This window comes from Denticeps clupeoides, chromosome 9 (genome assembly GCF_900700375.1).
Source record: "Denticeps clupeoides chromosome 9, fDenClu1.1, whole genome shotgun sequence".
NCBI classification, from domain to species: domain Eukaryota; kingdom Metazoa; phylum Chordata; class Actinopteri; order Clupeiformes; family Denticipitidae; genus Denticeps; species Denticeps clupeoides.
The window spans coordinates 17,708,380-17,734,742 of NC_041715.1; the positions used below are offsets into that span (position 1 = coordinate 17,708,380).

Below are 26,363 nucleotides of genomic sequence, written 5' to 3' on the forward strand. Positions count from 1 at the left end.
TTACAACAAGGACTCAGTGACATTTGAGTACGGAAAATAACAGTTTGAGTTAATTCCTCACTTTGTTGTCTGCATGCCTGATGTGCTTTAAATACTCAACTCTAAGCCACTGTTAAACACCTCCATTGTAACCACAACCTTTCAGGAATAAGTTAGAGGGTCTTCAGTGGTTTAATGGAAATGTATAATTTAACGTGACAGACACAGAGGCCCGCCTAGGCTCCAGCCACCCGGCCTGCCGTAAATTCAGCCGTAATTTCCCCCGGCGCTTATCTGAGAATGTGACAGAATTTACACTGGGCCAGGGCAGCCCATGGTTAATCCCGCCACTACATAAATCTCTGCTCCCAGCATACGAGAGCGTGTTCACCTAAGATATACGCACGTGGATATTATTGCATCTTCAAACAATAGCACGTCCTGAGGGGGATGGGACGGAAAGGTCAGACCCGACATGGCGTTATCACCGCCCATTGGGCTGTACAAGTGTAAGACACCCCCCAGTAAAACTGGGGCTACACATTACACACAAAGACCTTTATGACAATCCTCAACCTATCTTATCTCAAATCTGTGTCGCTGCGAAAGCATGTGTTTTTCATCTGGCGCCTTTGCCTGAGACAATATCCTTTTGTGTTGGGGGCTGGGGTCAGTGGTGGCCTAGCGGTTAAGGAAGCGCCCCCCGTAAACAGAAGGTTGCCGGTTCGAATCCCGATCCGCCAAGGTGCCACTGAGCAAAGCACCGTCCCCACACACTGCTCCCTGGGCGCCTGTCATGGCTGCCCACTGCTCACTCATGGTGATGGGATAAATGCAGAGGACAAATTTCACTATGTTCACTTCACTTCACGTCACTTGTGTACTCAAGGTGCCAATAGCCATGACATTTTTGAATGAGAATAGATGCTTAAAACAAATATACCTGACTGTTTTTTGATATTTTATAGCATGTAGTACACACGAATTAGCCCAAACTATTGGTTGTTGAACGTGTGTGTTTAATGTATTGAAATTCACTTTGCTGAAAAGAATGCAGTAAATGTGAGGATCTGCCGCAATGAAGGAATGGTTTGGTGATTTTGATGAAAATCCCCATCAGTTATGCATCAGTTACATTTACCCTGCATGCAATAAGATGGAGCCATTTTGAAGACTCCAATTCAAGAAAAACATTTAGTATTTGTTGTATCGGGAGAAAGAGAGGGTGGCCTCTGGTGGCCTAACGGTTTTAGGAAGTGGCCCCCGTAATCAGAAGGTTGCCGGTTTGATTCCAGATCCGCCAAGGTGCCACTGAGGTGCCACTGAGCAAAGCACCGTCCCCAAAAGCCTGTCATGGCTGCCCACTGCTCACTAAGGGTGGTGGGTCAAAAGCAGAGGACACATTTTGTTGTGTCACCGTGTGCTGTGCTGCAGTGTTTCACAATGACAATCACGTCACTTCACTTTTATGTTTGAGGAATCTACTTTTTACCTTCATGGCTGCTTTGTTCACTGTTCAAAATCTATAGCTCCCTGTTTTAAACCTCAAATGTTACACTTTTCCCTTGTTTGCTCATTTTTTACATAACCTCACATGTTTTATTTTATAGTCCTGTGTCTTCAGTTTTGTTCTATAATGTAAAAAATAAAGACACGAAAATGTGTTGGTGCATCCAAACTTTTGACAGGTAGAGGGTCAGTTACACTTGCAACTGTGTTTCAAAGTGTTTTACTAGTGAAATTTATTTTACTAGTAAATTGTTTATTATTGGCTTAAGTTTTTTGAAATTGAACTTAGTTTGAACTTAAAGTTCCCCTGTAGTAGAAATGTTTTGCAGTTACAGAGAACCTTCTCCATGACAGTGTGGACCCTGTCAGTAGCTGAAATGGGTTGTTCATTTTTCATAAAAGCCCCTTCTACATTTTTTCCTGAGAGAAATGAAGTTCTGGCCGTGCAATATCTCGCTCCCAGACTGTCAAACCCGAGAGTCGCTACGTAAGTGGAACAGGCTGTGCAAGAGTGAGAGAAAATATATAGGTTTGGATAATCAATTATTCCTTCCATAATGCATGATCCTTCACATAACTGATACCAAAAATCCACACTCACATTTCTTCTTTAGGGAGATGCTTGTACTCGGGTCACCCAACACTTTCCCTTAGAAGGAGTATGAGCACCATGCACATCTTCATGTAAGACCTCACAAAAGTCTAACATGTCTAGGAATCAAAAGCAATGGTTCTGCATCTGATTTCAATACAAACAGTTGTGTGTGTGTGTGAATCACAGTGATGCCAGAGATGCGTCACTGATGTGTCAAAGGTTATTGGGTGCTGGAGAAACCTAAATGACATGTGACAATATAGCTCACCTGTTTTTATTCAGACTTGCATACAGCAGGCAGGTGTAAACCCATAAAATATCCCAAAAAATATAAAATATAAACATTCATATCATCAAACCTGATCTGCATACAGTATTGGGATGATGACTAAATACAGAATTGTATTTGTACAGAATTTTATGAAGTTTTAGCATCATTAATCATAATCAGGAACTTTACATGCTTTACTTTCTTCTACTTTTGGATTTAAAAATTGATCACACCCTCCTGTCTAAAAAAGTTTTGTATTAAATTATATTAAATGCATTAACCAGGGGGGGAAGAAAAGCACCACAAAATCCTGGACATTCTACAGCAGATGCTGATAGCCGATGTGCCTGTTACTGTATATTACTGTACATTTCTCCCTACCAAGCATCTTTTACTTTTTTGCCTAACAAACCAACCAATTATAATGCCGAGGGACCATATTTAGGGCCGGCTAAATAAAGTCTTTTGCTGTGCATTTTAATCATTTGAGTTGGGATGGAATCGCCCCCCGTGCACTCACGGCTGGTCCAACACATCCATTAGTTCACAGCGTGATTGCATTCCTCTGCATGGCCTGCTGGAAATGACCTATCAGTCACACACATCATGGTGGGCGGTAATGACTTCACGCTAGTTCACTATAATAGAGGTGGCACCGGTATTACAGCGCTTTGAACCGAGCACGCCTTCAAACCGTGGTATTTTACAGAACTTTGCAATGTGCAGACGGAGGAGGAGGGGGAACCCAAGTTGCAGCCGATGGTGCAAGAATGCCACTGCAGGAAATTAAAATGTGATTATGCAACGGACGCTGCTACCGGGCAGGGCTGCGTGGTGAATCACAATAAAGCACAATCTCGCTTCAATCTGAATCAAGAGAAGGCACTCACACGTTGAAGGCACCTTAATATAATGCAAGAATGTGAAAGGAGACCAGATCCAGCATTAGAACAAGGCAAATTTTGAAACTGATTTTTGTGAGGTTTGTTATATTTAGCTACAGAAATGAACTGTGTTAATCCATCATGACACCATCTCCATCGTGACACTTCAGGTGGAATTGTTTCAGGAGATCTAATTCTATGTAATGTATTATAAGCAGTATTAATTATGTATTATGTAATGTAATGTATTATGTAAAAAGTTAGGTGTTGGGATACCTTATTAGCCTGATTAGAAATACAGCATAGATTAGCAATAGCACTGAACAAGAAAGAAAGTATAGAAATACCTTATTTATCTGAATATAAGATTTTCTCAAACCTTATCTCAAACCTATCTCAAATGTGGTGTTGTCTTACATTCTTAGTCTAGAGAGAAAGCAGTCGATGGTGTGAAATATGCAAGTTTGTTCTGAGTATTTTAATTCGTCTTGATAACAGGGGGAAAGTCTAATAAAAAACGCAGACTCACCACCCTGGTCGGTGCTGATGGTGATGGCCGCTACAGGTCTGGGAAAGGAGCTCATATCCGACACGCCATTCTGGGACTCGATCTCGAAGGTGTAGTTGGCGTGGGCGGTGAAGTCCAGCACGGTGACGGAGGCGTTGATCAGGCCCTGCGGCCGTGGGACGAAGCGCAGCTCCCCGCCACACAACTCGCACTGCTGCTGGTCTGCACCACACTTCTTGCACAACACGTTGTAGGTAAGGTCCTTCCTGCCCCCGGTATCGCTGGGTGGGCTCCACTCCAGGAAAAGAGAGGTTTCGTTGATGTTGAACACCACGTTCCGTGGCGGAGATGGAGGTCCTTGGTAGAGTAATGGAGGGGGGCACTTTTTAATAACATACATAGAGCCTGAAGGTGATTGGCATTTGGCATCCACTTTAATGCCATTTGTTATATCCAACATGGCTGCTAAATCTCTAATGCGATTTACTATTAAAACTATTTAAAAAACATTCATGAAATATACACTACCAGTCAAACGTTTGCATGTACACACTCTGTGGCGATTATGGAGACTGATATGGAGCCATTTTGAAGAATTCAATGCAAGAAACATATTTAATATTTTGGTTGCAAGAGAGAGTGAAGTATGTATCTTCTTCATCTTCACTATTGAAAGTGTGAAGTAATTGACACTTGTGATAGACAGCAGCACAGCACACAGTGCACACAGCAAAATTTGTCCTCTGCATTTAACCCATCACATTTGGTAAGCAGTGAGCAGCCATGACAGGCGCCCGGGAGGCAGTGTGTGGGGACGGTGCTTTGCTCAGTGGCAACTCAGTGGTACCTTGGCAGATCGGGATTCGAACTGGCAACCTTATGATTACAGGGCCGATTCCTTAACCGCTATTGTCATCAAAGCGGCTTGATGAGATGCTCATTAACATAAATGACTGCTGTTCTATAATGTAAAAAAATGCAAGATCCATAAATGGTTAGGTGGATCCAAACTTTTGACTGGTAGTGTGTATGTACTTTTTATTGGGCATTCAGCCTTGAGCCTTTAAGTAAAAAGAGAGAAAAGTTTTTTTATGCTCTTAGTCATTAGTGCTATTTTATAGCTCTGTGAAAAACATCTCACACACACACAAAACACAAAGCACAAAGCGATGGGCGAAGGCGGCAGGAGCTCGCATGCAGGTGTTGGGGAAGCAGCGTTAAAAGCCCAGTAGGGATTAGACCACACCAGCCCAAGGCTGCCAAGCCTGGCAGCCGCGCACAATGGCCTGCGTTTCCGCATCGGCCAGCAAAGAGCAGCCGGCACGCCGGCTTCTATAAATAAATTCTGTTCAATGGGGGGCTTTGTGGGCAGCTCTTTACCTGGACGAAGAGAGTCCCTCCTCCCCCAGCGCAACCCCTGTCCACATCTGCCTGCTCCCTTTCACACTCAGTGGCCTCCGCTATCTGGAGCCTTTCTCTCCATCGGAGAGCCGCGAGCCTCAATCGCACGCCATCAATCAACCTCCTTTCTGAACCAGAATGGAGATGGTAATCTCGAAAGACGTCTGCGGGCGGCCAGTTCCACCTTTCATCTTAAATGCTGTGTGGCGCTGGATCATTTTGCCACTTTGCGGCCGGTTGTATGAACTGATTGGTGTGGACTACTCCAGTTCACACCCCGTACTTCACAAAAACAAAAGAACACTGTAGAAGTGTATTGTTGCTCAGCTTCCTCTGATTATCTGACGCTTAGTTTAAAGCACAAAAAAACAATTGTGGGTGTGTCACACCAGCACAAAGCAGAAAGGTTTTAAACCAATCAGAATGTCATTTACCTTCTGAAGGCAGGGGTGCAAGATCTATAAAATATTATATGAACAATGTGCAAAGCTGGGTGGAAAAACATAAAAAAACAGGCCCCACAATTTTAGATGTTCACCTTGATCTCAAGAGTCACAATAAATCCTAATCTTGATTTATTGTCGTACCCATGCTATTTGTATGTATTTTAACATTATTGCTGTTTGATGAAAATGGCATCCAGCAAGCCCACAATCACACTTAACTCTGTGAAAAGCCTTTCTTTTCCCAAATACAGAGATTTAAACCCAGTATCCAGTATGAAATGAGAGGTTCCTCAGGCACGTTCTGAATAATCACCACTTACTAGAATAAAGAGCCAACTTAGTCCACAAAGGGCCAGAGACCTCTCACAAATCTCAAAGTCCTTCTGGCAATTTACACAATGATCCAAATAGCTTTTTAAATGACTGAAAATCGTTCCGCTTAATACCGCTAATTAATACTATTATTATAATGTAGTGACCGAGTGTTAGACATTTCTGGAGATGTGGTTACAGAACAATTGGTGCCAATTAATCTGACTACAGAAAATTAGTTTAATTGTATTTTTACTTTAATGTTGATTATGCTGCTCTCGGCTGTGGTTTCGGGTCAAATCTTCCCACATGATTTCCAGAGCGCAAACAAACTACCATTTGATGACAAATTAGAACATAATGAAGAAATGAGATGCTCAACTACATTTTTATGATATTTTCAATCCAGATTCTTTTGGCTTTCTACAGTGGAGAATGAAGATGTTTTTTTTTATTTTTATGCACTTAATGAAGTAAAGACCTACGTGTGCAGGCCATGGTAGGGGGGTCCTTCTCAGCCCTGAAGTAGCCTTTCTCACAGTAGCAGAGCTGGGAGCCGTCGTCGTAGCTGTAGCTGTGCGGCGGACACTTGGAGCACTTGATGTTGCCAGCGAATGCCTTGTAGAAACCCGGTCGGCAGGCTGGGGACAAAGAACCACACATATTTCAATGACTGACATTCCACTGCTCCAGACAGCATCTATAATTATTCATTGTCAAGCTTGCAAAAATTCTAGCTTGCTCTGGTTGAAAAAAAAAATAGTCACGTAACTAAAACAGCTCAAAACTGGCAGATCTATAGAGTGTGTTGACATATATTGTCCTTGCTGTCCTCATGGTAGCAAGTAATATATTTCATTATAGATTAGAGGTTGAAAGCGCCTTTAAGATGTTCCTCTGCTCGTCTCTAATGAGGAAAATTAAGTCAATTTTCGCCTGGCCTCCTTGCTCCCCTGGTCCCTTCCTAAAGCACCGGTGTCAAAAGGGACAAATGGCACTTCAACTCTCTTCAGTCCCTCACTGATAAGTTTCCAATGTATCCTGAGACAAAGACTCCAGCCTCGCACGCATTTAGTGAATCCCACGTCTGGGCGCTGTCACGGCGAAACATCGATTTAACAAGGTAACACAAGCTGAGCGATTTGAAGGCTTCACCTTGAAACAGCGAGAGCCTTTGTGCCGCACATTTTGTCCCCTTCTGATAAATGAACTGGCTCAGGAATGGAGCGTTGGGACGGGGGGAGGCGTTGGAGCCTACGTTCCTTACAACAAATGCTGACAACTTGGCGAGGTGACGGCACACAATGCGGCCGCATCGATATTACAAGTGACACCACTTCTGCCTGTGCAAGGTTAGGGTACTTATTAACCCCCAGTAGAAAGGCATCCTTGGGCGTAAAACTGTCACTCACTCATTACGTCCCTTCCGTCTCACAAAGTGACTGTGCTTCCTGGCCCACCTTCACATGACCTGTATACACGCATGGTCAAAAGACCAGCAGGTTCTCTCGGTTCTTCAAAACAAGAATAAAAGCAGTCATGGCCCAATTGTGTCCAAATACACATTTTATTTAGAGCATTGTTCAGACCTACGGACAAAAGAACACACCAAAACACACTGCACAGAATGGTTTGTGCACCCTGTCTCTGATGCAGATTGTTATTCGCACAATTACAGAGGGAGTTTCACTGGTTAACAAAGAATTCTCAGATAAAAATTCCAAAGAACCCTATGATTTCTTCAGTGTTGGATGCACACGTTTCTCCAGGTTCAGGTGATGATACTGGTTGTAGGCTTCTTTCAAGAGAGATAAACAACTTAAAAAAATGTTTGAAAAAAAATTGTTAGAGGTTGAAAACTTTAGTAATTTCTGCCATTTAAAAAGATAAAAATGAACAATAATACATCTAAATAACATCTTACAATCAACGCAATAAAATGCAGTCTAAATCACTCAAAATGTCATAATCTATTCCTCCAAGACAAAAACATGATAAAAGGAATGTAAAATTTTTTTAAGAAGTCAGCATGCTATCCTGCTAACATGCAGCTCTCTGGTGATACACTGCCCCCTATTTGATGGAGTGTAAATTGTCAAAATTGTACACAGCGTAACTTTAATTTCAACAAATCAAAAAGGCAATGTAATCCAGCAGTTATAGAAAAAATGAAACATTTCGCTGCAGTTTTTGTAGCACGACTCACTTGAAGTTAAAGTAAAAGACACAGCATGGCTGGCCAGCATGGTGCACACACTGAGCCGTTGCTTCTCACAATCCGGCCAGGTGCAACTGGCACGCTCAATAAAAAGACAGGAAATCACTGTGGAGTGGGTGATGGGCCGGACTACGGCCGCGGGAGGATAATGCGCTGACACCGGGGCTCGGCTAATTCTGCACAAGTTCCTGAAGGTTAATTAGCTCTGGAAGTCATCCAAGAAGACTCAGCCTTGTAAAAGCTTCACTTCGTACCTGCAGCAGCCTGGACATGATTCTCAGCACCCTGAACAGCGCTGGCTTCCCCGGCCTGGCAGGTGCGAAGGGATTTTTACCTGTCTGCAGGTCCTCATCGAGCAACTGATGCCTCTGACTGCCGGCCTCGCGTCTTCCCCCTCGCTAGCGGCCAGATGATGCCATTTCTTACCCTGGGGCGAGGTGCGTCTCCGCCATTCCACAGAAGACCAGCAATTTCAAGAAAAGCACAATTCTGCAGCATTTACTTGCAGAACCACATGAACAAATGTTGCAGAATAGTTCAGCTCTTGAAATCAAAGAAAGCGGGACAAACTGATGTATGTAGTGGTTTACATTCTCGTTGTCAGGCCACATAAGGCGGCTATCTTAAAAAGTCCACAGCACTTTACATAAAAAAAAAAAGTGAAGTGATTGTCATTGTGATACACAGCAGCACAGCACACGGTGCACACATCGAAATGTGTCCTCTGCATTTAAACATCACCCTTGGTGAGCAGCGCCCGGGGACCAGTGTGTGGGGGTGGTGCTTTGCTCAGTGGCACCTTGGTGGATCGGGATTCTGATTTTGGTTCTGATTACGGGGACGCTTCCTTAACTGCTAGATCACCACTCCACAGTACTAGAACCCACAACGCCAATGGTTCTTCTATATCTGAACATACATTAAATCCATAAAGCAATAATACTCTACATCCTCCACACCTTCTACCGCTCTGCAAACAAACAACACATTTTCTTTGATGCTTTTTTGTCAGTAATGAATATTTCAAAGATAGCAGATATTAAAAAAAGATACCAGTTTTCATTTACTGTTCTGCATGCATCGACAAAAGAGGACACATATGAGATCCTGACAGCTCTCTTCATTTCCTTCGTGTAACACTAGGTTAAGTCAACAGCAAATAATGAAGCAGCCTCTCAAAGGTTAATGAAATACGGAGCTCCTAAGCAGTTGGTTAATATGGTGAGGCCGCGTCTCCACTGCTAATACATAAAACTGTCAAAAACACAAGGGTTATTTCAGTGTGTGTGAACCAGTCTTAACATTCTGTGCTCACTTGTTGTGTTTCTTCGATGGATTTGTATAAATCCAGAGCAATATGAAATTTGAGTATAAAACGTTTTTTTTTTTTGCAGTAAAGTGAAAGTGAAGTGATTCTCATTGTGAATCACTGCAGCACAGATCACAGTGCACACAACAAAAAGTGTCCTCTGCTTTTAACCATCACCCCTGGTGAGCTGTGGGCAGCCATGTGTGGGGACTGTACTTTGCTCAGTGGCACCTTGGCAACCTTCCGATTACGGGACTGCTTCCTTATCTGCTAGGCCATCAACGTGTGCAAATTTCAATTTTCACAATTTGATGGAAACACTACAAATGAGTAAATGCATTAAATCTGCTCTGCCGAGAGAGTCGCATGCTACATGTAGTTTGAGTTGAATGAGGCCATGTCTGTGGTGCCTGGAGTGTGTGTGTGTGTGTGTGTGTGTGTTGGCTGTGAAGAAGACCTAAAAAGGCTTTATCTGCAGACACCTGTGTGTGAGTGTGGGGTTTGTCCTCAGAGATACAGACAGGCTCTGATGCAGCCACCCACCTCTTTCTGGGATCAGAGGACGCTCTCGGACACTAATGGATTGATTTGATCTTATTGTCAGTGTGTGCCCTGTGTGAACCCTGCCAGCAACTTGTGTATAATACTCCTTTTGAATTAATGCTCAGCTGAATGGAGTAAGGCGATAAGGGTGAAAACAGCATCTGCCAGACTGACAGGCACTGACAGCTGAGTTAAGCATTGCTGATTTAGATGAATGTGTTGAATCCACATTCTTCACTTAGAAAATACAGACACAGTTGCATTTTCACTTTCAGTTTTTGCCATAACAACAAAATTAAAAACAACAACTTTTATTATAAACATACACTTGTTGATTTGAACAAGTGAAATATAATTTTTTTTCAGTAACTGAATTTTCTTTGTGATTAGATATAAATGAGATTATAAATACATGTAATCCCTCACTACCTGCCACTGGGTCAGAGAAAAGTTTAGCAGAGGGAATTGCATTGCGGCCAATCATTAATGCGGTGAAAGGCCGTGACCTGTAGACACTACAGCTGAACAGCCATATAGGGTATTCATGGCATATATAGGGCCTTGAAGAGTATTCTTTGAATATTTGAAGGGGGAATTCCTAATTGTAATTTATACTGTATTGCGTTAATATCATTTTATTTTCTCCAATGAGCCCCAATGGTAGAAAAAATAACATTTTTGGGCTGTTTTTAGGACTTCATTTTCATAAATGAAATACACCTTATTGATCTATGGTACTATTTTACTATGTATGCAATCTATGTGGCAAATTAGTCTAAACAATGAGCAAAATAGATTTAATTGATTTTTTCCTTATTACTGTTATACTCAATCAAATAGTCTTAAAAATGGTGTCATTGCATGAATTACTGGAACTCATAAATGCATAAAAAAAATAAAAGAAGAACATTTCTCAAAACCATTAACGCAAAATTATATATTATTGGAGTACTTTCACAAAAATAACATCTGAATGCTACTCAGCAATAATTGAGACCAGCGTTAATGGAGTTGGAAGCGACCCAGGCTGAACTCTCATTTCAGACCCAGATATGTAGGTAATGGATATGATGATTCCACATGAAGCTTAATTGATGCAATTATTTGCATCAGAATTTGCATTTACGTGCAGCACCTACCCCCCAAAACATAAAGCTGCCTGAGTAATTAAATATGCAGACAAAAAATTTTATATTTGAGTTATTGAGTTAATATCATTTCTTTATCATAAAAAGGAAAATGCACGAGTGTTACTTCTGAGCACCAGAAAACATAATGTTTTCAGACCACCAAACCCAGAAGTTCATTACTTCAGTCCTTAATAATCAGCATATGCAGTGTTTTTCCAGCTCACTCGTCATGTCCTCATAAGTGATCTCCGGTGCACCCGTGCACACCACCACTGCACTCCAGCAGAAGAGCTTCTGCATCGTTGCTATTAATTTTCCCCAGGTGCATGATGGGGTACTTAAGCCCTGGCCGGCCAGGAGGGCAGGAGCATTTAGAAAATGTTCCCATGGTGTCAGCTGTGGGGACACACAAAGGTGGCACGTTTGCTCACACACAGTTTATCATGCACGTGAACCTGATTATTATTCAAATACAGATGCCAAGGAAATGCATAAATAATACACTATGACAGAAAATAAAACATAGAGCTGAAGATGTTTACTGTCCATAAGAAGTATTTAAATACTATTTTAGTTAATATTTTTTTAGTTAATATTTTTTTTAATACACCAAAATCTTAAAATCAATGGTACATTGAAGAAAACTCAATGGCTTCTCTGTTATTTACTGCAAAAATTCTCTGTCAGTCCCTGTCCTGAAGTGGACCTTAAAAAGTCAAAATCAATGCTCCCCTAGTAAAAACCTGCTTGAAATTGAGTTATATTCCCTTTTCACTTGTCTCAACTTTGTAATGAGATGCATTCGCACAGGCTTCACAGTCCAAAAAACAACACTGAATATTCCTATTGCTAATATGCATTAGTCATCTTAAAAAAAAGAGACAAGTTTAGTAAATCTTTAAGTAGCAAATCTTTCACGTTTTAAACGATCCAGTGCAATGCTGTGTGCAGTAAAGCACAGATGGTGGTAGTAGCCTAGTGGGTAACGCACTCGCCTATGAACCAGAAGACCCAGGTTCAAATCCCACTTACTACCATTGTGTCTCTGAGCAAGACACTTAACCCTAAGTTGCTCCAGGGAAACTGTCCCTGTAACTACTGATTGTAAGTCACTCTGGATAAGGGTGTCTGATTAATGCTGTAAATGTAAAGCATGTCTGTAACTTTAAAAGCTTCACTGATTATTAAAAAAAATGATCAGTTGGACTGATTAAAGAAGCAGTAAAACGGGTCAAATTCACATTAGTAGAGTAATTACTTCTTAATGTATTTTCGTGGAAAAACCAAAAAAAAAAAGGTCTTTGGTTAAACAACATCAAACCTTCACAGTATGCTGTTAATAGTGCAGCCACCCTGGTACAGTGTAACATCCAAATAAAATCTATGGGGTGAAATGGTGTAGTAAAACTAAGCGGTTTATGTGAGGACAAGATGTTCCCACTATCATTTTAACTGCAAGTGTGGGAAACTGCATTCTGTCTAGATAATATGGCTTTGCTTTGCTCTCAGCTACTTCACTTGCAATGACCATGAACCTGGTCTTAAAAAATGCAGGTGTCCCCCATTGCACAGCACACAGATTTAGCAGAGATCATAAACATTGTTTACATAGACATTTTTAAATAATTCCAATAATTTTGATAGTACTGTAAATCAATGAAAATGTATTTGATTACTTATCCCTTTATAGAGTACAGAAGAATACATCATAATAAAATATGTCAATGTTATTACCAAGCTTTCAAAACTCTTGACAGGCTCTGACGAAAGTTTTTGAATGCCCATGCCTTTCCAATTTCTTTCCAATTTACCTGCAAAGACTACATTATACGGGGAAAAATGTCTCTGTCTGCATTTATAAACCATTCAAAGACACATAAAAAGCAACTCTTCTGGGATCTTTTCCCGCTCACAGTCTACGTCTTTCTTGAAAAAAAAAAGAGAAGAGCCTAATGATTAGAAACATGGATCCAGCTGCTCCAAGACGAAAACCGCAAGCTTCTCAATGCAGTGTTGTCACAGATTTTTTCTTATTTAACCAGCACCTTCAATCTGACATTTGCCACAGAAAAAGCGGAAAATCAAACATGAACAAACTCAGTCTTTGAATCCATTCTAAGAATTTTATAAAGCCTAAAAGGCTATTACAACATCAGAAAGAATATTAGTAAGAAGGAAATCTTTAAAAAAAAAACAGCAATGCATTATTATAATTATGCATGCAATTCATATTCTTCATTGCTTGAATAAATCTTGTACTATTCATGGCAAGAAATTTGTCTCCCCATCTCATTACCATGATTTTCGAGTCCAGCACTAATTTCGAGGCTCCATCTCTCCAGTGGCGACTGCAGGGATTCGTTTAAATCCCCATCTGTTTCCGATATGTTGAAACCAATGAGCAAGACAAGCAGGTAAACTGAAGTGGAGGGTTTTTTGTTGCCAGATTCAACTACACAAAAGCAATTACAGAGCCGACTCTGGCTCTCCTTTCATCAGAAACAGCTTGCTTTGACACTTATTTAGCCAAATCCATTAAATGGATTCGATTGGAATAGGCTACAACATAGGGCCGTGCGATATGTCAAAATTCATATTGGGGTATAATCTGAATTGCGGTATGCAATTTGACCTGTAAATTTCCCTATAATGACCATATCAAAGGGATTGCAAAAGGACATTGTATTAAAGACTGTTAACACATTATAAAGTTGTTGTGAAAATATTTATTGTCCAAATCAACCACAATCACCAATTGGGTATTTGGGTATTTCGACTTTGCAAAGGTGCTACATATTGGAGGCCTTCAACGCCACTTTAAATGAAGGCCTTCAACGCCACTTCACTCCACTGTTTTGAAAAGGCGTCATGTCCTTGTGTAGGAATACTGTAACAGCACATGTAATTTCGGTCCACTGTTGTATTTTTTTGTCATATGGTGTGCCTTTAGAGAATGCCTGCTGGCCAACTTTTTTTCTACGATTGTTGTTCTAAAACTGATTTTTCAAGAAGTTGCATTCTTTGGCTTTTCTCATATTTGATTATGTGTTTAGTTAGGGTGATCAGACATCGTCTTGTTGGTACCTGGAAATTGTGTCCAGCAGAGTTTTTAGAATTGTCCATGTTTTTTGAGCTGCTTAAACAAGCCCACTCATTGCTAATGGAAATATTGCAAGCACCTCTTCTCCCCAGTCCAACAAGGGAAACTTTCGCTAGACCCTAAATCCAAGTCATGTCCAGATTATGGACGTTGGATCATTTTTAAACGAACTGCTCTTCCGTGTGCTCTGGAAAAAACAAACAAAAAAAAACAACTCTTGCTCATTCCTCCGGGTTTCTGCCAAAATAATACATTTGCGGCTCAGTCAGTTCACCAATCAGGCACATTTTAGGACTGCTGTGTTTTGATGTCCAAATAAAATGCCACAGGTCGCTGTGGTCAGGAGATCATGCTGTCCAGCCAGTCCTCCTAGTCATCCTCTGTCAAATTTAGAATTTGTGGCCAATTGTGCTTAAAAATGTTTTATGGGGTGGTCTGAACATAGTTTGTACATTTATTCTGTCTAAAAGTGTAATAAAACAACTAGTTCTGTATTGGATTTATGACCAGTCCTTTTTTACAAAAATAAGTAATTGAAAGTAACTTTTAATCAAAGTACTTTTACTTAAGTAGATGAGCTTCTTTAACATCAATAACAAAATCGAGTTACCATAAGTCCTGTGGATTGATCTTTGAATCTGCTAATTAAATCTAGTTAAATAAAAGTTAAGTGATTGTGAAACACAGCACACGGTAACACAACGAAATGTGTTCTCTGCTTTTAACCATCACCCTTGGGGAGCAGTGTGCGGGGACGGTGCTTTGCTCAGTGTCACCTTGGTGGCTCACTATTCAAACCAGCAACCTTCTAATTACAGGTCCGTTTCCTCATCCGCTAGGCCACCACTGCCCCAATACAGTTCAGGTTACATGTACAGGTTCTACTGAGCTGTACATATGGCAACTGAACATGGGCTCCAAAAACCAACCTGGAAGTGGTATTGTACACTGTGATTAGGTTTTTTAAAATATGATGATGTATAAAACATTCAGGCAACAGAGCAAGAGCCTGTTTGTGAACAGTGTCTGTAACATGGATGGTATAACGATACAGGGAATATATTTTCAACACAGTTTACTGTACTGACAGAGCCAGTAAAAAGAGATGATGGAGGAAATAAACTGGGTAAAGAGAGAGTCCATTCCCATAAACTGAACAGGGGAGGCAGCACATTTTCTCACTGTAATTAAATATGACACTTTGATCAAAAGAAAAAATAAAGAAAATTATTAAACTATAAAATGAGGCCTGGGTGCATAAGGGCGTTGTGTGCAAATGCTTTAGATACAATTGCTTTATGCCTTCACATTTTCATCTGTGTCCAATAAACGTTCTTCAGCAATGTCAAAAATGTCCCAATTTTTACAAGATAATTGCTGCAAAAGTGTCTCTGCTCCAAAAACAACTTGGCAACACGACCTGACAGATGATCATAGCACTGAGAGTCAATAAGTCAAAATCCAGAATCAACAAAATTTACATATTTTCCATGTTGTTATTGTTAAGCATTATTATTATTTTTAGAACTACAGGATGGACACTGAAGCCGTCCAGCCTTGTATATTTTTCAGCTCTGATATTTCTGCTGTAAATATAGATGGACTACATGACACTTAAATGGAACATGCAAAGAAACTGGCCCAGAAGACACAGAATAGAGAGGCATGCTTACTTATTAATGCAGTCCGGTTCATCTTTCATATTTTTTAATAATGCAATAATATCACAATAATATGTAGAAAATATAACATTAATTTTCAGTCTGTACTTAAATAAACATCCATTCAGACAATTTTTGGAAAGTTTTAGGGGATAAGTGGATTGATTCAAAAAGTTAATTAATCAAATTTTATACGAGTTAAAAAAAATTGTGTTTTACAAAAAAAAACTGGAATAAAATTATAATTTATAATTTATTATACATTTTCCACATGAGGGATGATTCAGCTGATATTTTCCTCTATTACTCTCTGTGTGTCGGACATGTTCGAGCACCTCGGCAGTCGACTGTCTCTATTTGAAATAATATAATGCGAATCAGCCATAAAACTCGGTCGCTGTTCGTCTTTAGCTTTATGTAGGGATTGTCTCTGTCTATGATGTCTTCCTGACTGACACAGGAAGTAAACACAAATTCTTTAGACCAAAACTATGATTCTCTCAAAACTGATCCTTCCTTGTTAAAAAAATTAATGTCTTCCATTTGAATAATTTTTTATCATTTTTTTCTCTAACTGCTGCAGCCCCATTTGGAGTGTAACACTGAAAAGATTATCACTGCTTTGTCTTTGAGTGACTAAGTACGTCACTCACCTTCTTGGTGGCATGTGTTTGTCGATCACTGCACAGCTGTTTCTTTTATAAAATGGTGTCACATGTCACTGTACTAATTTCTGACACCTCAATGTGTTTGAGTCATTTGGGACTGACAGGCACGCAGCATGCTGGTTTCTTGATGAGAGAATAAGTATCAATCACATGAACTGATGCTTATTGTTAAAAATGAGGTAAAATTGCGATTTTATGAAAATAAATAAAATTTGTGCATCACAATGTTCAGATTGGCCAAATATAATGACTTGTTGTACAGCGAGCGAGGTGAGTCTGTGTTAAACGGCTGGACTGGCACTACTTCCAAAAGCATTACACACTGTGCGTGGGACTTGTCCACTGGTGTAAGGTCAAAGACAATCTCAGGAATAAAGATAAATGAAAATAAGAAAGAAACACAGTCTTTTTATATGATTGTGATGTATTGGCGGCACTCGTCCAGAATGAGGACATTCATGAGAGATGTCAATCAACAGTCTCCCTTTTTTAAAAAAATGTCATTAAAGATCCTGTTCTGGGTGAAAGAAATAATTACACACAAACAAAAAAAGATAGTTAGTTTCTCTTCTTCAAAACACAGTTGACTACTAAGAGGTTCTTTTTTGTTTTATCCATTTATGTAAATTGTGCTTAAGAGTCGGCTAAAAGAGATGATGAGAGATGGTGGAGGGCTGAGCATCATCGCTCATATGAGCATGGGACATGGGAATGAAGCTTGTGTAAGTGCATACCTTCATTTACTCTTCACTTTCCCTTTTACCTACTGTTTGAGTTAACTTTCTAAGTTGATTTTTCTTATTACTGTATTATTGTTGTTGCACCATTGAAACAAGGCAACAGAGATAAATTCTGTGTCTACGGCTCATATAGGAGAAAGTGTGGAGTGCCTGAGAGTTTGAATATGTCTGTGTATTAGGGGTGTTGAAACTAATTGTATAGTCAATGCATCGCGATGCATACTTGGACGATTTTTGAAATCTTTCCTAATATCAAACACAAATACGCCGTTGGAATGTAAAACAAGAGGCTGGATTTTTGACAACATACGATTTTGCTTACATCTCACTCTTTTTCATTTTCGCTTGTGAAGCTTACAGCTTGTTTTTTCAGTTTCACTGCTGGCTTGTCAGTCGCTTTTATGTTTACGATGTCTGAGAGTACGGTTGGACTTCTGGGACAATTCTCTCGTGTGGGCGGGGCTTTGCCTCATTGGCCAGCAGATACGTGAGCGACCGCGCCTATCCCCAGAACTAGAGATGGGAAATTCCGTAGCCTCATATTTTAGCCTTACTATATGAATGCTTTCTGTGTTGATAAATCATATTTGCCGATAAGGGTTAAATATCAGGCTCTCTGAAAAAAGCCGAACTTCCCATCACAACCTTGACACCTATCACTACGAGATACACGTGCACAGCAGTCACAGCCATTTGCGTTGATATATGGAATGATATTTGAGCACATGATCAACTGCAAGATTAACCAATTGTAAGTATTGATTAAATAGACTGACTATGATGTGATCCATATGTGATGGCTAATAGCTAATGCTGCTCTGCATGTTCTTGATGCTCACGTATCTCGCAGTGAAAGTTCTGGGGAACTGAGCTGTCACTCAAATACCTGCTGGCCAATGAGGCGAAGCCCTGCCCTCACAAGAAAACTGTGGCAGTCCAACCGCATCCTCAGGCAGCATAAAAGTAAAACGAGGCAGAGCGACTAAAAAGCCAGCAGTAAAACTGATGTTTGATATCAGGAAAGTTTCGTTTCAAAATTTTGGCACCAATCTGCTCATTCTGCCCTCTGTAGCAAATCGAAACGTCCACACAGGTGTACGAGACCTTAACTCTTGTATTTGAAAATATTATGTGACTAAGTAAAGAATTTATGGGCTGCATCGTGATGCATCGATAATCAAATTGAATCGTGAGACCAGTGAAGGTTCACACCTCTACTGGGTATGAGAGCAAGATGCCACTGTGGCCTTGTGCTTTACACATCCAGCTTCCTTTCCATGTACCGATGCGTTTTGCCAGAAATGCGTTAGTTCGCAGGACCTACGAGAGGCAGAAGCCAGAATTGAAGAAGGTTGTATAGCTCCCGTGTTCCCATATTGCCTAAACAGCCTTGCTTTCCTGCTGCTCCCAGAATGGATTTTAAGGCGCTCTGAAGCGCTTGTATTCTTTTCGATTCCAGCATGTAAAAAATATTTACTACAATGACAAAAAATCTCAGCATTTCCTGAAACTATGATCTAAAAATGTGCATATAAGGATGCAAATCCATTATAAAAAATAAAAAAAAAAATTTCTCAGAATTTTTTTTGACATACTTGCAATACGACTAGGCTCAAGAGCTCCATTTGGGAAGTGGGGCATTCGTGCACATTGGAATGAGTTTTAATATCGTGAGAATCTGGGTTTCGGTGGTACCGGACAGACAGAGCCCTGCACATTTGCCCGGCACTGTGGAGAGATGCCGCTGTTCCTCAGTGTAATAGTTTGTAATAACTCTTTCATTACTCTAAGGGTAACTCTCATGCAAGAGCACACATGCAATTTCATTTTCAATGCCTCAGCTGTTTTCAGCTCGGGAAAAATCTCATTTAAAGCGTTTCTGCAAAAGAACATTCAGAACCACATATAGTGGGAGAGAACGAGATGTTTTATTGGATGTTAAAAGCACTTCTGGTTTTAATTGTTTTGATTATTTTAGAAGTCCCAAGAAACCGCACAATAATAATAAACTGTAGCCACAAACTATTGTAATTGGATTATGCGATAGTGTCTGATTTTGTATGACACTTATTTTGTGAAAAATGTTGCCTTGTATTTGGAAGAAATTGAATAATTACACAAAATGATATGCTCTATGCTGGTGGATTAAATCATTTGTTCAATTTCTTTTCATTTTTCCTAATTGTGCCATTCAAACTTCATTAGAAAAATGTTGTACATTTAAGGTAATACAAAGAAAACAATTGCAGGCATACTGGAAGTCAAAATTCATATTTTGCTTAAAATATGTACCACATGTGTACCGCTTTCTGTGAATTTTTCAAAATATTTCTGTGCAGAAAAAAATGAAATTAGGGACCAATCCGCTGAATGTAAAAGAATCAGGCGTCCTCTGTATGAGGGGCTGGAAACGGCCGCCGCACTTGTCCTGCGCCTGGAAATGGGCAGCTCATGTGCAAATGCTTCCCACAGCTCTTTAATCACGTTGAACGCCAGACACCAAATTAAATCTGTCACTTCCGCAGCTGGACCCTGGCATGGTGTGCAATTTGGCATCTCGGCGCTAAATGCCCCCTTGGTGCGAGGGCTGCCTATCATAGTTTGTCATACGAGGACCGTCAAGCGTGTCGGCTGCCGGGGGAAAGTGTGTAAAGAGATGTTGCATTTGCCTCGCAGAGCAGGCCTTGGACACAATGAGGCCGAAATGAGAGAGGGAGTGTTGTACGATGATGGGCGCGCACCCTCGACTCACAAATGCTAGGCAGTGTGTCCTCAAAAAAAAAAAAAAATGACAAAAAGACAAAATAAAACCCACTAACACATTTACACGATGACGTCTACTGAAAGCGCCACGAGCCTCTTTCAAACTCAAGGATTTTCTCCACTGACCCCATGTTGAATTGGATATTAGTGTTATGCTCTCTAAATGACTTCATGGTGTTGTTTTTATTGACAGCGGAATTATGCTGCTAAAATTAGGATGGCCCAGCAGGCTAGCGCTACAATCAGGAACCCCAGGTAGGAGAAAGCAATTAAAAATATCTCTGTGCAGTTTGATAAAATCTAAACTTGGGATGTGATTTTCTCTCCTGGACTTGCTTGCCTAAAACAAAAGAATGCTTAATGATAGATCCCATTCAAAAAAGTAAGTACGTGCGAGCCCCTCTTTTCAATAGAATCCTCAGTGGTAACGCGGTCCCACTGTGGATCTTCACAGACAACTAATAACAGCTTACAGTGCTGGAAGGCATGCGCTTCAGAAGTTATTACTGCATGATCGATGGGGGGAGATGTCTTGACCTGGTAATGTCTGTTTGATAAAATTTATTATACAGCAGTCATCAAAGAAAAAAAGGAAAATCTAGGCCCAATATTGGATAATCTGTAGTCAGATTCTGAAAACATGTCTTAGTTTGCAGTAGAACAACAATAAAAGTAAAGTTAATTATTTATTTGAAAAAAAAAAAAAAGAAATAATTTATCCAGTTTTGGGTTGTTTGTAGAAAAATGTTGAAAATATATGTTCATTTGCAGAAAAACGAAATAACAATATTCATATAAATAAATTCATTGAAATGTGTCATAGTTGGGTGTAGCTGGGGCTCTAACCATGGACAGCGGCCGCTGATTAGGCATCCGTGATTAGAGCCCTGTTAAAGGGAAGAGACTGCAGCAGGACAATGATGCTGAATTGATGTGGACTGTCTGTTGGTTTCTGTTCTGCCAATTGCAAAACGTCTAGGGGTTTGTTTGTGTTCTCCCCTTTCATGTTCTTTTCGGCCCTCGTGTCATTTTTGAGCTATTAAAATGTTGAAAGTATGTTAGTTTGTAGCAAAACAAAAAAAGTTAAAATAAATAAATTAATTCGATTGAAAAAAAAATTTGTTTGTTCTAAAATGTTGATTCTATATATTTTTGGGATTTGCAGGATTTTATCTGGAAACTTGTTGTATGGTGTTCCACAAAATAAGATTTGTCAGGATAACTAAAGACACGTCATGACTGTCCAATAGGATTTTGGCCAAGGAGCCTTGCTACTGGTAGCGTTTTGTAGAACATCACCCTGGTGTAAGCAGGTCCTAGCTAGTCTGGTCAAACCTGCTGGTCAATTTCAGATGTATTTTAACATCAGGTTGGAAATGTTTGATAGGTAAAGCTGTGGAAGTAACAGGATAAGTGACAGAACAGCCTTGTCCTTAAAAAAAGACACAAAGTTAGACCCCAAGACACAGCCGTTTCCGTTGTTAACTATTACAAATTTTACACACATTACCAAGAGAGTCATGTAGTGTAACACCATGCTTCCACTGTGCAGGTTTTTACGATGACAATAAAAACCTTTTCTAGCAGTGCCCTTTTTGTAGATCCATACCATCTAAGTGCAATATCAAGGTCATGTAATATCGCTGTCAGTGACCTACTCACCTCTGCTACGTGAAATCCTCTATCTGAGACAACAGGAAACTGTTCTTTAAAGTTTGGAAGGAAAGTCTGACACTGAGAAGAGCACATTCATCATTCCCAGATATTCCCAGATGTAAAGCACTGTCACTATGTGACAAACTGTACTGTATTAAACTCAATAAATCCACCAGGCTGCGGTGCTGACTGAGTAGAACAATGTAAAATCAAGTTATTGTTTATCTTTAAATACACATTGGTTGAGGTATTGTACAGATAATATATTTACTGTGATACAAGAAGAGACATTGGAAAAAGTAACGCATTTTGTCTCCAAATGCCCTCAATCTTATAAAGCGGAGGATTAAATAAATAGAACATGAAAGAGCAGGAGGAGAAGACATTTAATGTTTGTAAAAAGTGACTCATATCCAGAAATAATTTGCATACTAAACATTTTAATTATGCTGATATTGTAGAAAAATGCATGAGCAGATATCTGTCCGGGCTTGCAACATCTTTCCCAATTCGAACTGATAAAAAAAATGAGAAGCTTTGGGCCTAATCAGGAATCAGATGAGTGATAAGTAGACCAGAACAAAACTTCTCACTGATGACAACAAGCAGGGAGTTGCAGAACACACTAAGAAATGTTAAAACTGTTAAAATGCATATGAGTGCATAATACAAATGAAAAAGTCAACACATCTTATGTACCTACAATTATAATGCATCTAAATCCAGTCCTAGGCAGCAATACTGGATTGCCACAATTACCAGCAGATATTACCAGTATTACCACCAGTATTACCAGGATTACCAGCATCTAAATTAATAATTAATGCGTTAATATAATATGTTAATAACTCATTAAATGAGTCTCAGTGATTATTTTCTTAAAGCTAGTCATTGAAGTTTTACTAGATGTCGTAGCAATTCTTTCAAAAGACTACCTTAACCCTTTCTGGTGAAATATATGAATATGTGATAAGCCTTCATAATGATTTCCAAATCGTAAAGTAGGGTTTCATGACAAGCACTTGGACTAAAAGCCATAGACTGCATTACAGCAGCGTGTTAATTTCCCTGTGAAATTAATGCGTCTTCGCTACCTCGCAAATAATGTTGAGTCAATCGTTTCAACGGCATCCTGCAGGACCGGAGAAGGCAGCCACGACTACCTGAGCCTGATACCCTGCAGTATCTGTTGAGCTGCACCCCTGCCCACTTGAGGAGGAGTAACAGAGCAACGGAGATGCGCCGTGGCGCAAAAGGCTTTCACCTGCACTTCAGGTGTCCACTGGGACGGCGGAGCAGATGGAGCCATAAAGAATGTTTACTCGTAGCCCCCCTCTGACTTTGATGTGCAAATGCGCAGTTCAGAGGGAATTACAAATGCACTGACCACTAGTTGGTTAAGACAGTCCTCCTCACAAGGCCGATGTGCAACACAGATAGAAGGTGGCACGACCGGGCAGGCCAAGATGCTCAGGAGGACAGTCACGTCCTGCAGTGAGAGGATATGAAAGGGCCTAAACCTGCAGGATTTTAAGGCTCCTGGTAACTATGTCGGACTCAGAGGAAGAAAGTCTCTCACAAAACAGCGGATTTTTTATGGCCCTGGTACATGAGGGCCTCTTGGATTCGAATAAAAGTCTTGCATAACAGTGTATAAGAACTTGCCTTGCTGAAGTAATCTGTCAGCTTTGATTGGTTTATTTACATTACCGCAATGCTAAAAAATATTACTTCCATTTTTTTTTAGTTTAGACAGAGTTCGCGTGGCTGTTTAATATGTTTTTTCTCATTACAGTAGTAAAAAAAATCTTAGTTTGCTCTTTTAAACTAAGATATCTAATTTATGCTTAAGAGTAAATAGTTTTTTGCTTTACTATAATGCTACTGACAACATGTTTGTTTGGTTTATTGACATTACAGCAATGCTAAAATATTCTTTGTGACAAACTGATGAAATTATTTTTAAGCTTAGCCAGTGTTCACTTTTTTCAGTGTGGCGCTTTCCATATGTTCAGTTCTGTTTCACTTTTATCTGCCACGGCAGGGAGCACTAGTCAGATATTAGTATGCCAACATCGCCGGTGGGAGGGACACCAACGGCCCTCTCTTTAATTTGTGAGCGGCGAGTTTTACGCTGTAGGCGATTATGGGAAGCGCTGGGGCGGACACGTTGTTTTATCACGTCTCTGGACTACAGCACGGTGCCAGATCCACTGTAGGCAGCATAATATTAATAAATAAATAAAAAACATGCACAAACCTGTCCTCTTGGTTACTTTATTAGATATACCTATGCAACAGAATGTTAGAATGAAAAGCCCAGAAGGTCTAATCCATTCAGTTAAAATAACTCCACATTCTGACACCAAAACCAGCACGCTAGAGGTTCTCATTTAGTCTATTATTGCAAATTTGTTGTTTTTGTCTCTAATAAGTAAATATTTCTTTAATTTTCTTCAAACTGCTTAACATTGGGCTTATTCATACCATTTTTTGTACATGTTGTCCTTGTATACCTTTGTACGTGATAAAGATTATTTAAATCTTGAATTAAAACCCTTTCAGCATTGAAGACCCCTGCAGACCAGATGTCACAACCATGGCACCGACTGGAGAAATAATGACATATTGCTTTTGTGTTGGTAGAAGACACATTTAATAAACAACTGATGAGTGTATATATTAAAGCACTTTAAGTATGGATGTTATTAAATGAATAACTTGGGGTATTGTGGCCGATGCCTTAACAGAAATGCAATAATTGTCAGGTGTTCCTGAGGGCCGAGACGTTTTAAAATCAGAACACTGCAGGTGACAGGGATCCTCTTTGATCCCCTCGGTGATGCGCCTGACAGCCCTGTTCATCCCAGGCCCAAAAAGCAGGCCCTTCCACAACTGTCCACATGCTTGTAGAGCTAATTAGTGTCCTTACGATTAGGATGCATTATTCATAAAGGATGTTGAAAGGATGAGTGAGGGGTCCACTTACACAGCCTTATGAGTCTGGTGGAGGTGACACGGCCATACCCTCACTAATCAGAGTGGAGGCCACTTCAAAAACCATATGGTGTGTCTCAGAGAAACTTCTGGAAGGGTCGGCACAGGGCCGTCTGTTTGGACATGTCATAGGTGAAAAGTGCATCTAGACTGGTGCTGCCCTCATGATCTATAATGATTACAACAGAAACACTAGTTACCTTGAATAAGCCACGGGATATGTACATTTCCTTATGTCCTAATTTCCAACCTATCTATCATCTCTGTTTTTGGAGAAATCTGAATGTTATGCAAATTTGAAAAAAGTTAGTATGTTAGTAAAATGGCCAAACTATTTCTTTAACACAAATTTGTATTTGTATTTATTTAATATTAAAAACCTGACAGATTGCATCAACATACAACATATCTCCCACTTTTAGTAGAATTCACTTCTGTTGATTTCACTTTCATAGACTAGAGTTTGAAAAAAAAACAGTTTCCCTGGAGTGCTTGTCAACACACATTTGTACTAGTTTAGGCAGCGTGTTAGGAGGCTATTAATAGGATCAAGTTGAACGGGGTCGTTCAAAGTTCACCCACCCCTCAAAAAAGACAGTGCTCGCACCAGCCTTTTTCAAAAACTGACCTACTTTGCTGAGATCAGAAGTGCGCTGAGCAGCATGGATTAGCCCATCAGCGACGAGCTGAAAGTTATGCCAGACACGCGCAGCCATGTCTAACAGGCTTGTGTCGTGTGCTGCAGAGGCTCTGGACTGGCTGATTGAGAGATGCCTGCCGATAGGAAAACTCTTGAAAGCGAAGCACTCGTCATCCAAAAATAACAGGCTGGTTTAGTGAATCTAAAAGGTCAGAGTTTAAGTTGAGATCAAGGACTTTGTCCTGTGTCAAACAATCACAAAGAAACCCCCAAATTAATTTGTTCCTGGAAGGCAATATATTGAAATGGAGTGAATATTTTACCCAAATCTCATGAATATTGAAGCCACGTGTATCTACATACAGCATTATTAAAATAATACATCCTCATCATATTTATAAATAATGTTTAAAAGACTAATGACAACTTGGCAGTTGTCATTATAAAGGATTAAATTGTCTAGTCAAATTTTTTGTCATCGCAGATACTATAGACAACATCAGCAGTTAAATATATATAGCATATTTTAAAGACTAAAACACTAAATAAAGGTAGGACACAAAATCAAGACACAATGCAATGATTATTAGCATTCAGCACTGCAGCAGTATGAATATGGAACGGCCAAATAGTAATAATGTCGGGATAATGAAATGCCAGAAATTTATTCAGTAATGTATTCCATTACAGTACATAAAAAGCAATGTATTCAGAGTACTTTTAGAATACATTTAAAATACATTTTACTTTAATGGACTGTCTACCACATTTGCGTTTGAGAAAAGCCCACATTTTCTTGTTAGAGTTTTCTTGTTATAAATCCTACCTTTTAACATGGGCTAAATAAGGAATATTTAAAAAACACACTGGTATGTGTTTTGCACACTCTGGACAATATGTATGTTTTGTTAAATATTAAATGAATAGTCTCCAGCAAGTTATTGAGCTGTACATACAGTCACCATTTATTTCTGTAGTGTTGTTGGTTTCTTTTAAAAATCAGTGCTCACAGGCTTTATCGCCCCTGACCCCC

General features: G+C 39.9%; 1 protein-coding gene across 2 annotated transcripts in view; it reads right to left on the reverse strand.

Annotated features, from left to right (window-relative positions):
• The window catches only part of LOC114796374 (ephrin type-A receptor 6-like), a 132,176-nt gene that overhangs the window by 66,915 nt on the left and 38,898 nt on the right, over nt 1-26,363 (reverse strand). For both annotated transcript variants that reach the window (XM_028990259.1, XM_028990260.1), the window contains exons 4-5: nt 6,391-6,546; nt 3,768-4,103 (exon numbers count right to left, since the gene is read on the reverse strand). In XM_028990259.1, the coding sequence (XP_028846092.1) occupies nt 3,768-4,103; nt 6,391-6,546 (492 nt within the window). The remainder of the gene's footprint in view (nt 1-3,767; nt 4,104-6,390; nt 6,547-26,363) is intronic.